We start from the raw sequence: 15,743 nt of genomic DNA on the forward strand, positions 1-15,743 counted from the left end.
ATTGAAAATTAGGTTTAGGAGGAACAGGGATAAGACTCCATAGCCAGAGGGAAGAATTTCGGTGTCCAGTACTTTCCAGCAGGAGCAGTTCCTGGTGGTGATGACACCTAAAGTGTGACCATGTGTGTGGACCACAAGAGGAGAGGGAAGATGTCAGGAATGTGCGAGCTGCCCCTGGCATGGACTATGAAGATGTACAGAGGGGCAGTGGGGTTAGAGCGAACAAGAAGACCATGCCTAGCAGGGGTGGTGGGGGTAGCTATGGTTCGGGAAGGGCACAGCGAGACAGGGTAAATCTCTAAAGGGAACACTGAAGGTGTTGAAGGAAGAAAGGCTTGGAAGGAGCAAAGGTAGGAGAGAGACTAGGAATGGGGACTTTGCTTCCTGATCCCAAGATATGAGTGTTTGTACCAGGGAAGATTGTGGGATGTGTGGTCCCCAGGGGAAAGCCAGGCTTCCCTGTGAAAGTGCCTGATAGAGGAAATGCTTTAGGAAAATGTGGAGGGCTTGCAGAGGTAGCTGGGCCATACAACGGAGTCTAGGGTCACAGAGAAAGGAATTAGAAGACATATACTGATAGGGAGGTTCAAAAATGGAGCATTACTGCCGACTCAAAGATTTCATAACATCTAAAAAAAAACCTAAGACCTTCACTTTCTTGGCATCCGAGGTCAACTCCACAACCAAGTACTTTTTCTTTCCAAACCTTACTCAACTGGCATGTTTCTCAGTGACAATTAGAAAGCAAAGTTAATTAAATACTGCTTTGAATTTGCTTGAAGAGTTGTGTTCAGGAAAAAAACAAAACAAAACAAAACAAAACAAAAAACAAAAAGCAAAGTGTGAGTATTGAGATTGGTACACACTTGACCATGCCCTTAGAAGGTACATCACTGAGCTGCTTCCTTAGGCAGACATGCGGGTGAGAGGGAATAGCTAAACTGTCCTTCTAAGATTTGTTTCTTGGCAACAACGATGAATCTTCACACCCTTTACCCAAGACCAATGCTGAGAATAATCCAAGCACTGTTTCTTTAATGGACTAGTAGAGCCAGTAGGGATGCCTCAGGGTTAGCAGGAAAAACTGGAATCTCTTATTGAGTTTTTTTTGGAAACAGTGTTGTTTTCCTGAAACAATGAGCTTGTTGGGTGTTATGAATTATTGGTCCTTAGCCCAGTGTTTGGTACATAGTAGACTCTCAACCAATGCTTACTGAATGAACTACATTGAGGGATTTCATAAAGAGAGAATGCTTGAGAACAAGAGTGGTGAGTGCATGCGTGTGTGCGTGTAGCTACCTGCCCAAACTCTTTTCACCACTTTTTGTTTTTTTATCTTGTAAGGTAGTTTTCTTTCATTTTCTTCTTTTCATTCAGCATCCTAAAATAAGGAGCAACTGCTAAGTTAACTTTATTGCAGAGACTGGGCTTGCTAGGACACAGCCCCATACTTCCATGGTAAGTAAAGCACGTATTAATTCAGATCTTTGTCAGGCTATAAACCAGTGATTTCCAACCTTGGCTGCACATCATAATCACCTGGGGTGATAAAAATTCTGATGTCTGGTTCCCACCCCAGCAAATGCTGACTTTGTTGTCTGGGGTAGGGCTTGGGCACAGTTTTTGTTTGTTTGTTTCCCAGGAGATTTTAGTGTGTATCCAAGGTGGAGAACCAGTCATCTAAACAATTCTTTCCAAAGGATCCTGAAGATCACTGGGGATGAAAGACCGCCCTCTGATGGTTTTTCCACCTGAGTCATAATCTATTTAACTTGGTCATTCTCATGCTACTCTTTGGTCTTGGGTTGAGCTCCTGCTTTTAATCTTATTTTGCTGTCTGGCTGATTTTGATCTTCTTATGCTGGGGCCTCCAAAATCCTTTGTAAGGAATTAGAATTTAAACTCTATTCCTCTATGTCCTAAGGTGCACCCTTTGTGAACTACAGTTCACAAAACAGTTGCTGAGATCAAGTGCACAGCTTCATGGCCATGAGTGGAAGAAACAGGAAATGTAATCCTCAGCTTGTCATAAACCGTGTATGCTAATTTTATTAGAGAAATTATCATTGAGAAACCAAAATTGTTTTACTTGAAATGCAAAGATAATGACTAGGGAGAGGCAGAGAGAGACAGAGAGAGAGCTATAAATTAAAGATCTCAACAACTCCTGCTACATATGCTTCCTGGTTCCTTTCCTAGCCACCTCTGTCTCTCCAAAATCCAGGTAAGTCCTTTCTTTAGCTTCAGCTTAAGACGTCAGTGTTTTGGGAACACTGATGTTTGTTGATTTGAAAGAATTACTTTCATTGTGCATAATTTTCCTTGGGCTGGTTTTATTTAATTCAGTGCCTACATAGTCATGACAATGTATCATCATGTTGTTAGACTGTAAGTTAATTGATTTTATTTCTTTTTAAAAAAGTTTTTTAGTGTTTTATTTATTTTTGAGAGAAAGAGAAAGAGAGAGAGACAGAGAGAGAGAGAGAGGAAGCACAAGTGGGGGAGGGGCAGAAAAAGAGGGAGACACAGAATCTGAAGCAGGTTCCAGGCTCTGAGCTGTCAGCACAGAGCCTGATGTGGGGCTCGAACTCACGAACCGCGAGATCATGAACTGAGCCGAAGTCAGACTCTCAACTGCCTGAGCCACCCAGGCACCCTGATTGATTTGGTTTCTGAGTTAACTCGTAAGGAATCCTTGTAAGGAAACTTGGGGTTGAAATGGAAGTTTTAACAGCAGATGTGGAATGCCTTCACATGGATGGGCCCTCGATTCAAAAACCCCTCAAAGTATTTTGGCTTTCAAAAAATTTTCTTCCACACTAATCTCATTCTTGTTTTAGGATTTTTCTTAAAGCCTTCATTCACTAGTTGTAACATAGCTGGTGGTGAAGAAAGCATAAAATGTGTTGTAATTGCTTATTTTAGTAAATAGTAATTGCTCTTTATTTTTTTATTTTTTTTATTTTTTTAATTTTTTTTTTTTCAACGTTTATTTATTTTTGGGACAGAGAGAGACAGAGCATGAACGGGGGAGGGGCAGAGAGAGAGGGAGACACAGAATCGGAAACAGGCTCCAGGCTCTGAGCCATTAGCCCAGAGCCCGACGCGGGGCTCGAACTCACAGACCGCGAGATCGTGACCTGGCTGAAGTCGGACACTTAACCGACTGCGCCACCCAGGCGCCCCAGTAATTGCTCTTTAAAATTATTTGTGTGTGTGAGGTTACAAAAGTAATATGAACTCATGGCACAAGCCTGAAACAATATAGAAAAAGTAGAGGAAAGAAAACACTTTTGCCTCTACTTAATAATCCATGGCAAAGAGATCTGTCATTGCCCTTTAGGGAAAATTCAGACAAGACTCCAGTTTTCATGCAGTTAGGGACTGGGGTTTAAGATAGCTAATCCATCCAGTCACTCTCTGCACTAGATTTCAATCAGTTGAGAAATACAAAGTACCTGAGAAGGAGCCACTATGGACTTTATTATTTTAAGGTTGGTTTGGAGACCTGAGATCAGCAGGAATTCTCAGGCCCTTCACTGGCCTGGTCACGGGCCAGCAGCTGGGCCATCAGAAGGGAGCAGGCAAGGGCTGGGCCCGCCTGGGGGGAGGAAGCAGTGGGCAGGCAGACACAGGCAGACTCTGGCAGAGAACAAGAGAAAAGAAAACCATTTAGGTGTCAACCCTGATGCCTAGGGAAATGAGAACAGAAACACTGGATGATGCCAGATTGATTCGCGTCTCCTGTCCAGAGAAGGCCAAGGAAAGGGGTGAGAAGCAGGCAGCAGTGACTTTTCCCTGGGAGGATGAAAATCTGTTTCCTGAATCAATACACGGACAGGAAGAGAAGCAGGACGGGTTCCTGTGACAGAAAGCAATTCAAATAGGTGAAATGAACTTGTTTGGTTTTGACTGTTGTTGCTGTTCTAGATCTTGCTGGGATCTTCATGGATTCGCTTGCTGCAGCATACACAAGGTTTGGGTTTAATCTTTTCCAAAAGCTGAATAAGACAAAAGATGGCAACATCTTCTTTTCCCCCGTGGGCATTTCAGCTGCCATCGGCATGCTCGTCTTCGGGACCCAAGGAGCCACCCCGGCCCAGTTACGGAAGGTAAGGAAGCTGTCCAGGCAGGCTCGTCTCTGGAGGCAGCCCTCCGGCATTACCCTGAAATGGGGCTAGGCAACAGAAAATGCACGTGAAGGCACAGGGCAATTGCAGTCTATGAGGGAAGTCCTCCTCCCTCTCCAAATATCGCCAAGCCATCTGCTCCCTGGTGCTTGAAATTCCTTTGAGGGGGTGCTGAGTGAGTGGCCTTGTCCAAAGTCTTTAACCTCATTACTAAAGACACAGCATGAAGAACAAAACCTACTGGAAGAAGTTGTGTAATCCCCACTAGCCTATAAATGACGCATCAAAGATCAGTACATGAAAGGATTAACCAATGTAGGTGAGATCAATGGGCAATCCAGACCTGTGCATGATTTTGCAAGGAGAGAAATGCTACCTGTCTACCACTGAAGTTTCTTGAACAAACATTCAACACCCCCGGACTGATTCTATGTGAGGGTTTCTCTATTCTGACCACAACCATAATATTTTCTGTCCTTCCAGATGCTCTCTTCTGAAAAAGAGGCAGGGAACTCAAGAATCAAAGCCGAAGAAAAAAAGGTGAGGAGATATGTGTTACAGTCTTCAGTAAGTCTGCTTTGTTGATATGGGCTCCCTGGGAAAATGTGTAGGAGGGGTAATAGTTTATGCTTGTTTTTAATCACTGCAGCCAAGTAGGGTTGCTGGTATTATATAGTAACAAACCCTTAATATTAAGAGAAGATTTTAACTTTATTTTAAAAAATTTTTTTAATGTTTATTTCCTTTTGAGAGAGAGAGAGAGGGAGAGAGAGAGAATGAGTGCAAGAGAAGGAAACACAGAATCCGAAGCAGGCTCCAGGCTCTGAGCTGTCAGCACAGAACCCAACACGGGGCTTGAATCCACGAACCGCGAGATCATGACCTGAGCCGAAGTCGAATGTTTAAACCGACTGAACCACCCAGATGCCCCAAGAGGAGACTTTAACTTTAAAGCACCTTGACCACTCCAATGTAAATATGCATGGACTGAAAAGTCCCTACGGTAGAGTGAATGGGTTTAGGAGTTAAACAGATTTGAGTTCAAAGCCTGACCCAGTCACTTAACCAGCCATGCTACTTTGGGTAAGCTATTCATTTTCTTTGAGCCTCTATGAAGTATCCAGTGGAGGTCTGGAACATACTGCTGACTCACCCAGTAATAATGGCGGTAGTAGGTGATACTATCACTATATTCTATTTTTACTTTAAGCTCCCTTGCTGATATTTTACATTAACGATGTATTAGCACAGGACCAATGACTTCTTAGGGTCACTTCTGGCTCTAAGGTTGTAGTATTGCTCCTCAAAGGACAATCTGCTCGAACATGGGGAAGTCCAGAGGTCAGGGCTGGCATCTGGGGATGGTTAGAGCTCTCAGGGTGGGGGAAGGCACATCTACCCTGACAGTAGTCATGGTTCGGCACCAGATGCTCATAAAATCATGGCTCCAATCACCCAGCAATCCGAGCTGTTCATTTCACAGTCCCACATGGCCAGGTTGTCTGGTTGGCTCTGGGGCATATGTGGAGAGTCAGGCTTCCTTACAAAGTTTGTGTAACAGAACTGGGTCAGATAGCTGCTCCACTGTCCACTTGGCCACGGAGCACAGCTGTTTTCAGAGCACTCTCCCTCCCAAGCATGGTAGCCTGGACAGAATCTTTGCAGGAATTAGAAAAAGGAACGCCCCCTTGGGGGGTGACGGTTGAATTTCAGCTTTGTGCAGGGCACAACCTGTACAACTCTGCATAGCAACTCTGTCCACCCCTCAGGACTTTTCTGGGACCCACAGAAGCATGAAGGAGAATAGAATTACTGACTGAAAGGACATTAGGACTGAGGCATGTCTTGGAGGCTACATGCTCTAATCTCCTCTTTCAATAGATGAGAAAGCAGATGAGTACAGTGATTTGCTCAAAGACATGCCAGATGCACATTTCATTATCACATAAACTTAAGAGTATTCTGAACCTTGCTTTTAAAAATTGAAGATAAAATTTTAAGATATCATGTACAAAAGGTATTAGGAATTCTTATACACTTCTGCAATTCTGAATAATGCAATTCTGAATACCTTTTAACTCTCCCTTCTAGTGTAAGAAATAAACTATTGAGGGGGCACCTGGGTGGCTCAGTCGGTTGGGCGGCCGACTTCGGCTTAGGTCATGATCTTGCAGTCTGTGAGTTTGAGCCCCGCGTCGGGCTCTGTGCTGATAGCTTGGAGCCTGGAGCCTGCTTTGAATTCTGTGTCTCCCTCTCTTTCTGCCCCTTCCCCATTCACACTGTCTCTGTCTTTCAAAAATGAATGTTAAAAAAAATAATTAAAAAAAAGAAATAAACTATTGACAAATTAGCTAATGCCCCCAAGTACTTTCCTTGAAAACATTCCCAGCCTTTCCTGAAAGAAGTTCCACTATCCTGAACTTGGTGTTTGTTATTTCTGTATTATTTCATTGCATGTATTTTTTTTTAATTTTATTATTCTTTGAAACCTCATTATTTTGGGCTCAGGATTGTATTTATAAGATTCATTTATTTTAGGTGGATACTTGTAGCCATTGATGATTCATTTTCATGGCTATTAACCCATTGATCCTGTTCATAGGTGATTTCTTTCTTCCTTGCTTCCTTTCTTCCTTCTTATTAAAAACAGATGACCCTTCTTATACAAGCCTTGTAGTTTCCCTGGATGACAGTCTCTCTAGTCCTGAGCTTTCAAATATGGTAGCCACTGAATTGGCTATAGAGTATTTGAAATATACCTAGTTCAAACTGAAAGGTGCTGTAAGTGTCAAATATACATCGCATTTCAAGATCTTAGTATGAGAAAATAATGTTGAAGGAAAACTGTTTTACTACTCACAAAACTTCTAACACCAAATGTGTGAGTTTCCTTATATTAAACAATTTTGACACTAACTGCATGAAGTCAGTGCAGACCCCACATGTTGAAGAGCTCCATTCCACAAGACTTGCCCTACTTCAGATGCTAATTGCAAGGAAGTAGGTTCCCAGATTATTCACACTTCTGCCCAACTTGGCTACAAATCAGAGGATCCCATTACCCCCTACTCAAATTTGATAATTTTCTATAATGGCTCACAGAACTTAGGGAAAGACTGGTTTCTTGTAAAGAATACAAACAAATAGCCAGATGAAGAGGTATATAGGGTGAAGTCTCAGGTTTTCCCAAGAGTTTGGGGTGCACCACCCTCCTAGAACATGGATGTGTTCACCAACCCAGAAGATCTTTAAATGCTGTAGTTTAGGGATTTTTATGAAAGCTTTATCATAGAGGCACTTTCAGTGATTAGCTCTACCTCCAGCCCCTCTCCTTTCCCTGGAGGATGGGAGATGGGACTGAAAATTCCAAGCTTCTAATCATGGTTTGGTCTTTTCCGATGACCAGCCCCCATCCTGAAGTTGTTAGAACAACAGATGCCCCTATCACCCAGGAGATTCCAAGGAATTTAGGGGTTCTGTGTCAGGAACTGGGATCAAAGAGAAAATATCAAAAGAAAAGATGCTTCCTAGCACCCAGGAATTTGTAGTCAGCAAATTACAAGGTTTAGGAGCTCTGTGTTAGACACCGGAGAAACAGACCAAGTATACATTTTTTTATCATGTCACAGATATAAAACATCTTGTTAATTTTTATATATTATTTTTGTTGAAATAATATATACTTGTATATTTATATATATATAATTATGTATTATAGTTATGTCAAAATGATGTTCTAGATATATTTGGTTTGATAAAATATAATACTATGTTTGATTTTATCTGCTTTTTACTTTTAAGAATGTAGTCACTAGAAAATTTAAGATTATATATGTGGCTGGGGCGCCTGGGTGGTTCAGTTGGTAAAGCATCTGACTCAAGAAATGATCCTGAGGTTGTGGGATCAAGCCCCACATCAGGCCCCATGCTGAGTGTGGAGCCTACTTAGGATTCTCTCTCTCTCCTCTGCCCCTCTCCCCCACTCATGCTCTTTCCCTCTCTAAAATAATAAAAACTTTTAAAAAAAGATTATATATGTGGCTCACATTTGTGGCTTGCATTATATTTCTATGGGGCAACACTGGTCTATAGTATGTATCTGGAAGGTAGGGTGTATGTATGTTCAACTTTATTAAATATCACCAAACTGTTTGCCAAGGGGATTATACCAATATCTGTACCACTTGGCAGTGTATATTGGCCCATTTCATACAGTTGTACAGAGAGAGTGGGACCTGAAACCCCACTGGCCTTGAAGTCACCAGTCATTGATATTCAGGGATAGTTGACCCTTGAACAACATGGGGTTGAATGGCACAGGCCCACTTAGATGCAGATCTTTTTTTTGATAAATACAGTACTGTAAATGTATTTTCTCTTCCTTATGACTTTCTTAATAACATTGTCTTTTATTGAGCTTACTTTATTATAAGAATACAGCATATCATATATATAACATATATATTGTTTTGATTTTGAAGATTGAGAAGACAGAAGAGATACATCACCAATTCCAAGAGTTTTTGAGTGAGATAGGCAAATCCACTAATGGTTATGAACTAAGAATAGCCAACAGGCTCTTTGGAGAAAAGACATACCTCTTCCTTCAAGTAAGTTTAGCTGTATCCACCACATCTGTGAGTGGTATTCACGAATGGCCTATGGCCCATTTAGGACTGTGGGTCCTGGAGGCATACTGCCTGAGCTGACTGCCTGGCTCAGTCCACATCACTGGGTGTCCCCCTGCCTGTTCTCCAGACATTCAGACCCTTTGGGAGCTTCTTTTTAATTCTGGCAGTCTAAATCTGCTTTTTGCCTTAACCCTATTGTACCTGCCAAAAACGTGCCTGGAAGTACTCAGAAGTGATTTTCCCAGGTCCTAAGACACCCTGATAACAATGTCAGCCATCTTTAATGTACAGACACATTTTTAGAGATGTTGGAAATGGATAAACTGAATTTCCTTTTTTCAAAATAAATTGAATTTTCAACCTCCTTCTATTCTTTCCCTGTTCCTCCTAAAGAAATACTTAGATTATGTGGAAAAATATTACCACGCTTCTCTGGAACCTGTTGACTTTGTAAATGCAGCAGACGAAAGTCGAAAGAAGATTAATTCCTGGGTTGAAAGCCAAACAAAGGGTACAGTATGGATGGGTCATTCATCGTAAAATGCTTCTTGAGCACCTGCTCTGAGCTGGACACTCATAGGGTGCCAGGGTGCACAAGCCTTTGGGGGGTTCAGACTTGAGATAAGTTTGTTAGGGTTAGAAGGGCAGGGCTGGGCATGAGGAGTGGGAGAAGACACTACAGAGAGCGGAATAGTCTCAGTAAATGGGAGAGAGCCAAGGGGGGCCCCAGGGAGGGACCACAGGAAGCCAGCTCCATAACAGAGAATGATTTGAACATGGCTGTGCCTCACAGTATCTTCGGGACTCCTGAAACTGGACCCGTGTCTGTGTTGGGTTCACATCTTTTCCTTTATATGAGAGCCTTTCTTTCTTAGTCTGGGTCTGTAAGAGGAAATGTCATAGAGTGTCTCCTTTCTCTTGTCAAGTGAGAGACATTTAGCTCTCCTCCCACCAAGATCTTTATGGCCTCCAGCTGGGGCTGCCTGGCCTTCATCTCCACTAGAGCATCATGCTGGGACGGTGACAACTTTCAGCCCCATCCTCAGCACAGAACTTGACAAAGCCTCACTTCATGCTCTCTCCTTATCCCCTAGTACGAGCCAAACACACAAGAAATACCAGAGAGGACTATTTAATATGGAAATACACTTGGGGGGGGGGGCAATAGCTGATACTTTAGTGTTAGAATTTCAGAATACATTTTTTAAAATTCCAGTTATCAGGAAGACATTATTATTTCACAATACAATTTTTCCATCTTTATACTTAGACCAAAAAATAAAATAAAATTTGAAGAGCAGGAAAAAAGGAGGGTCTATCAAAGGGTTGAATGATGGCAATATTCTTCAGAATTTAGTGTGGGAGGGGCTAAACCCAGAGACAAAAACATCAGTTTCTTTTCTAATAATATAATAAATCCTTAAGTTTCGGGTGGTAACTATATCAAATGGGTAAAAATAATAGCTTACACTTACTGCGTGCTTCTTATGAGCTGGAGAGCGCTCCAAGTGCTCTACACATATTAAGTCATCTACTCCTCATAACCACTCCACAAGGCAGGTTTTATTCCTGTTTTGCAGATGTGGAAACTGAGGCACAGCAAGCTTATAACTTGCCCAAGATTCCTCAACTGGTAAGAAGCAAAACTGGATGCTAACAGAGGTAGTCCGGTCCCAGAACCTGAACGCTTAACCTCGTACTTCAATTTATCCAATGGGACACATGGGCTGTGGGCAAAGCGAGGGCCTCCCTACAACCCTGCCAGCAAACCCTTTGTCGGCAAGGCCCTCAGGTGCTGGCCTGGCTGAGTTTTTAGTGACGAGTCAAGTCCACCTTCATCATATCTGCCTTGCCTAGCACTTGTGATTTTGAAGATGGGCCAACTTTGTTGTTGTTGTTGTTCATTTGCAGAAAAAATCAAGGACCTGTTTCCAGATGGTTCTCTAGACAGCTTCACCAAGCTGGCGCTGGTGAACACAGTTTATTTTAAAGGGCAATGGGACAGGGAGTTTAAGAAAGAAAATACCAAAGAGGAAGAGTTTTGGCTGAATAAGGTATGGCCCCTAATTTATTTATGTGATGTGTTGACACGTGGAACGTACAACCTAAAGCCCTACTTGAGCAAATGAACGTGGTAGACAGCAAATACTGACTGGAGGCCCTGATCTTTAGCACTATTTTTGGGGGAGCCAATCACTTTGGTGGGCGAACCTGGCTGTCTTCCGCCTCCTCTGACACTGCACGCTCTATTGCTTTGTTGCAGAGTGTGAGCAAATGTGTGCCAATGATGACACAGACCTGTACCTACAGCTTCACTTTCCTGGAGGACTTACAAGCCAAGATTCTGGGAATTCCGTATAGAAACAATGACCTAAGCCTGTGTGTGTTGCTGCCCAATGACACAGATGGCCTGGAGAAGGTAACACCTTGCATCTCCCCAGTCTTGCTTTCATCTCCTGAGGCTTTGTGTCCCAAAGCTTGTTTCTGGGTAAGCTTGGAAACAGGACTACTGATCTGGAGCTGGTGTCGAGCAGACACTGTTCCTTACTCTGTGCAGCAGCTACAGACGGATGTCTAAAAAGGGGCATTAAGCAGTATCGGGTTTCCTGAAAACAACCAATACCGAAATAGTTGGGGATGAGCGAACACGAACATTTAAGGTCATACGGGAGTTCCAAAGATCAGTGACTATTCTGAGAAATGGTTGATCTCTATGCACCTTTTCCCCAGAAAAGAACGGCATTTGCACATACAGCAAATTTTACATCCTGTTCAGTAGGCTATTAGACTTCCTGAATTTCTTTCTTGGAACTTTAATTTCTTTTTATTTGTTTTAAAAAAATTTTAAGTGTCTTGATTTATTTTGAGAGAGAGGGCACAAGTGGGGGAGGAACAGAGAGAGAGGGAGAGAGAGAGAATCCCAAGAATCCCAACAGGCTCTGCTGTTAGCATAGAGCCCAATGTGGGGCTCTCAGACTCATGAACAGTGAGATCATGACCTGAACCAAAATTGTCAGTCGATCGCTTAACTGACTGAGCCACCCAAACACCCCTAATTTCTTTTTAAAGATTTTATTTTATTTTTTTTTTGGAGCAGTTTTGGTTCACAGCAAAATTAAGAGGAACGTACAGAGATTTCCCATTTCCTCCCTGCCCCCACATACACAGTCTCCTCCATAATCAACATCACTTACCAGAGTGGTAATTTTTTTAATCCAAAGATGAACCTCCATTGACACATAATAATCGCTCCAAATCCATAAGATCTTTAATCTTGAACCCTTTGATTTAGTCCCCCTTGATTTAAACCTAGTCTAAGATAGCTCCAAAAAGAGGTCCAGTACATGGAAAGAACTTGATAAGTGATGGATGCTGTATTATTATGATACTAGATGCTGTTCTCTGGCTGTGAAACATCTCTAGCTGCTTTGCATGTTGGAAAAATTTGGGATAGCAGAATGGCAATATGTATGAAAGCTTTAAGAGTATTCATACTCTGACTCCAAAATTCCAGTTCAGAAGAAACAAAATTGCCTTTCTGAGTCAAATCAGTAATTTCTGCATTAAATATACTAAGATACCTAGTTCAAAATTCATCATCACCATCATCATCATCATCATCATTGCTATTTTCAGATCCACAGTATCTATCAGCATCTATCATGCTGCATACTTACTAGATGATTGTAAAATGAGTGGATGAATGTTTGGCAAAATTTATCAGCTCGATGGAAGTATTATCTATCAGTCTGAAGATATTTAGGAGAGATACAGACCTATGAAAAAGTTTACATTAAAACAAGTAACATGGACATTCACTGTAATTGCAACTATGTAAATATATGTATCATGTTAAGTAGATATATATTATGTAAGGTATATTATTACATAATTATTACAGATAATTCATATAAATATATGACTTACTCTATATAAATTATACATTATGTATGCATAAAAGACTACAGGGGAATAGTAAAAAATGAAATAATATGTGGATTGATAGAATAAGAAATACCTTATTTCTCATCCTTAAAAATTCATTTACTACTACTGAGTTTTCACATACATAAAGATGAATAAAGAAGTATATGACAAGTGCCTGCTATAAAGGCAACTGTCTAGTGGAGTAACATTTCTTTTGTGCATTATTAAAATTAATCATTTCTAACAGCTTCAAATCAGTGTTACAGTGTTGTAACTTTGTGTTGATAATCATACCACTTTTCCTGCATAGATTATAGATCAAATAACTCCAGAAAATTTAGTAGAGTGGACTAACCCGGGGCATATGGAAGAAAGGAACGTGGCCTTGCACTTACCGCGGTTTGAAGTGGAAGATGGGTACGATCTGGAGGCCCTGGAGGCCGTCTTGGCAGCCATGGGGCCGGCAGACGCTTTCAGCGAGTACAGAACGGACTCTCTGGGGCTGTCCTCACACTCCGGGCTGCAGGCGAAGAAGTTCCTGCACAGGGCCTTTGTGGCGGTCACCGAGGAAGGGACTGAGGCCGCAGCAGGCACCGGTGTGGGCTTTGCTCTCACACTGGCGCCGGGTTATGAACATTTTCATTGCAATCACCCTTTCCTGTTCTTCGTCAGGCACAATGAGTCCAACAGCATCCTCTTCTTCGGTAGATTCTCTTCTCCTTAGGACAGTCATGGCCTTGGCGGAAAACCAGTGTTAGAGTATCAGTTAAGACTACGGACATAGCCCATTCTTTAAGAAAAATTGTCTTACTTGCTTGCATTCCAATCTTACCATCAAAATCAATGACCCGGTGACTGTAACAGGGTGTGTGTGTTTATAATTCTCCTTAAAGCTGAAACGTCCTTTTGTTTGTGCTCGGTAAAAACCAAGTTAAATCGAGGCTCGGTAATAATCTGTTGATTTCTTCTGGAAGTAAATCAACCTCTTGTGGTTTTGTGTACTAATGGCGAGAAACAGACTCTTCAGAAAAGACACAGACTAGTGATTCTGGGAGTCCCTCTAGTTCCAATAGTTTGACGTAATACACAAATAAAACAGTAATTTAAAATTTTTTTTTTAACGTTTATTTTTGAGACAGAGAGGCAGAGCATGAATGGGGGAGGTTTTTTTTTTTTTTAACGTTTGTTTATTTTTGAGAGAGAGAGAGAGAGAGAGCATGAATGGGGTAGAGTCAGAGAGGGAGGGAGACACAGAATCTGAAACAGACTCCAGGCTCCAAGCTGTTAGCACAGAGCCCCAAGCAGGGCTGGAACTCATGGACCGCGAGATCATGACCTGAGCTAGTTGGAAGCTCAACTGAGCCACTCAGGCGCCCCTAAATAAAACAGTAATTTACTCGATTCATGTGTTACTTTTTTCTTTCTCGGCAAGTGTAGCAAAGTGCATAGAAGAAAGAGGATTTAGAAGCACGTCAGCAAAACATAAATTCAGGCTTAAAGCCAGGAAAAAATAAAACAATGTATCAGACAAAGGGTTCCCATATTTTCATCTTCTCTTCTAACGGAGCATATTATCTGTTGTCAGTTGTGTAAGCCTTTTGATACTGTGAAATAAAGGCGATTTGGAGAAGATAAATATTGTAGCCAATCAATTTTTTTTAACAGCTCTATTGAACTGTAATTTACCTACCATAAAATCCACGCTTTGGAAATTTATGGTTCAATGATTTTTGGTAGATTTCTATAGTTGTGCATCTGTTACCACAATCCAGTTTTGGAACATATCCATCATCCTACAATGTTTCCCTGATGCTTGTTTCCATCCCCAATCCCAGGCAACTATTGATTTGTTTTCCGTATTTGTAAAATTTTCTTTGATATTTCATATAAATGAAATTGTTAAATATGTAGGTTTTTTTTTTTTTGGCATCTGACTTCTTAGCATAATATTTTCAAGGTTCCTCCAAGTTACAGCATAAATCAATACTTCATTCTTTTTATGGCTGAGTAATATTGTTATGTGGATATTTCAGATTTTGTTTATCCATTCATCAACTGATGAACATTTATATTGTTTCTGCTTTTTGGCTATTGTGAATAGCACAGCTATGAACATTTTGTATACAAGTTTTGTGTGGACACATATTTCCATTTCTCTTGGGTACATACCTAGAAATGGGATTAGTGCCTTTGTGTTTGTCATTTTGAGGAACTGCCAAATTGTTTTCCAGAGGGGCTGCAACCATTTTACAATCTCATAGCAATGTAGGAGGGTACCAATTTCTACTCCTCTTTGCCAATACTTGTTACAGCCAGTCTTTTTGATTTTAGCTGTTCTAGTGATTGTGAAGCAGTATCTGACAGTTTTATGGCGTCTTTTGAAGCGCAGAGTCTAATGTAGCAATATTATCTTTGAAGGATAATGTTTTTGGTGTATCTAGGAAACTCTTTCCCTAATCCAAGTTTACAAAGATTTTCTCCTGTTTTCTTCTAGAAGTTTTACAGTTTTAACTCTTCCGTTTAAATCCATGGTCCATTTCTGCGTGTGTGTGTGTGTGTGTGTGTGTGTGTGTGTGTGTGTGTGTCTGTGTCGTGAGGTAAGGTTTAGGTTATGATTTTTTTTTTGTATACAGATGTATCATTATCCACAGCATCATTTATCAAAAAGACAATTCTTTCTTCACTGAATTGTCTGGGTACCTTTATCGAAATCAATTAACCATAAATATAAGGTTTTATTTCTGGTGTCTCAATTTTGTTCTGTTGATTTATATGCTTACTGATATGACCATACTACATTGTCTTGATTACTATAACTTTGTAGTAAATTTTGAAATCAGTGAGTGTAATTACTTTGTTCTTTTTCAGAATCCTTTTTGGTTAGACTAGGTCTTGTGCATTTTCATGTAAAATTTAGAATCAGTTTGTCAATTTATTTAAAAAGCCTACTGGAATTTTGATAGGAATGGCATTAAATCTATGGACCAATTTGTTCAATACTGAATTTTCTAATCCATGAATATCAAATGTCTCTCCATTTACTTAGTAATTTCAT

The 15,743-nt window shown here is 41.0% G+C and overlaps 1 protein-coding gene across 3 annotated transcripts; it reads left to right on the forward strand.

The window, feature by feature from the left end:
- Nucleotides 1-1,781: 1,781 nt before the first annotated feature.
- SERPINB13 (serpin family B member 13) lies at nt 1,782-14,324 on the forward strand. Of its 3 annotated transcripts, XM_025931318.2 has the most exons (9): nt 3,269-3,770; nt 3,931-4,112; nt 4,614-4,697; nt 7,128-7,130; nt 8,612-8,740; nt 9,155-9,272; nt 10,673-10,815; nt 11,025-11,180; nt 12,999-14,324. In XM_025931318.2, exons 1-9 carry the CDS (start codon nt 3,689-3,691, stop codon nt 13,410-13,412), a joined length of 1,311 nt encoding a protein of 436 aa, XP_025787103.2. In that variant the 5' UTR covers nt 3,269-3,688; the 3' UTR covers nt 13,413-14,324. The 3 variants fall into 3 exon arrangements, with proteins under 3 accessions (XP_086539300.1, XP_025787103.2, XP_025787102.1); XM_086683174.1 differs by lacking the exons at nt 3,269-3,770; nt 7,128-7,130 and adding an exon at nt 1,782-2,224 and having other exon boundaries at nt 4,614-4,670; XM_025931317.2 differs by lacking the exon at nt 7,128-7,130 and having other exon boundaries at nt 3,274-3,770; nt 4,614-4,670.
- Nucleotides 14,325-15,743: the final 1,419 nt, after the last annotated feature.

The sequence above is a fragment of the Puma concolor genome, chromosome D3 (assembly GCF_028749965.1).
Source record: "Puma concolor isolate L17-30 chromosome D3, mPumCon1.1.hap2, whole genome shotgun sequence".
Taxonomy (NCBI): Eukaryota; Metazoa; Chordata; class Mammalia; order Carnivora; family Felidae; genus Puma; species Puma concolor.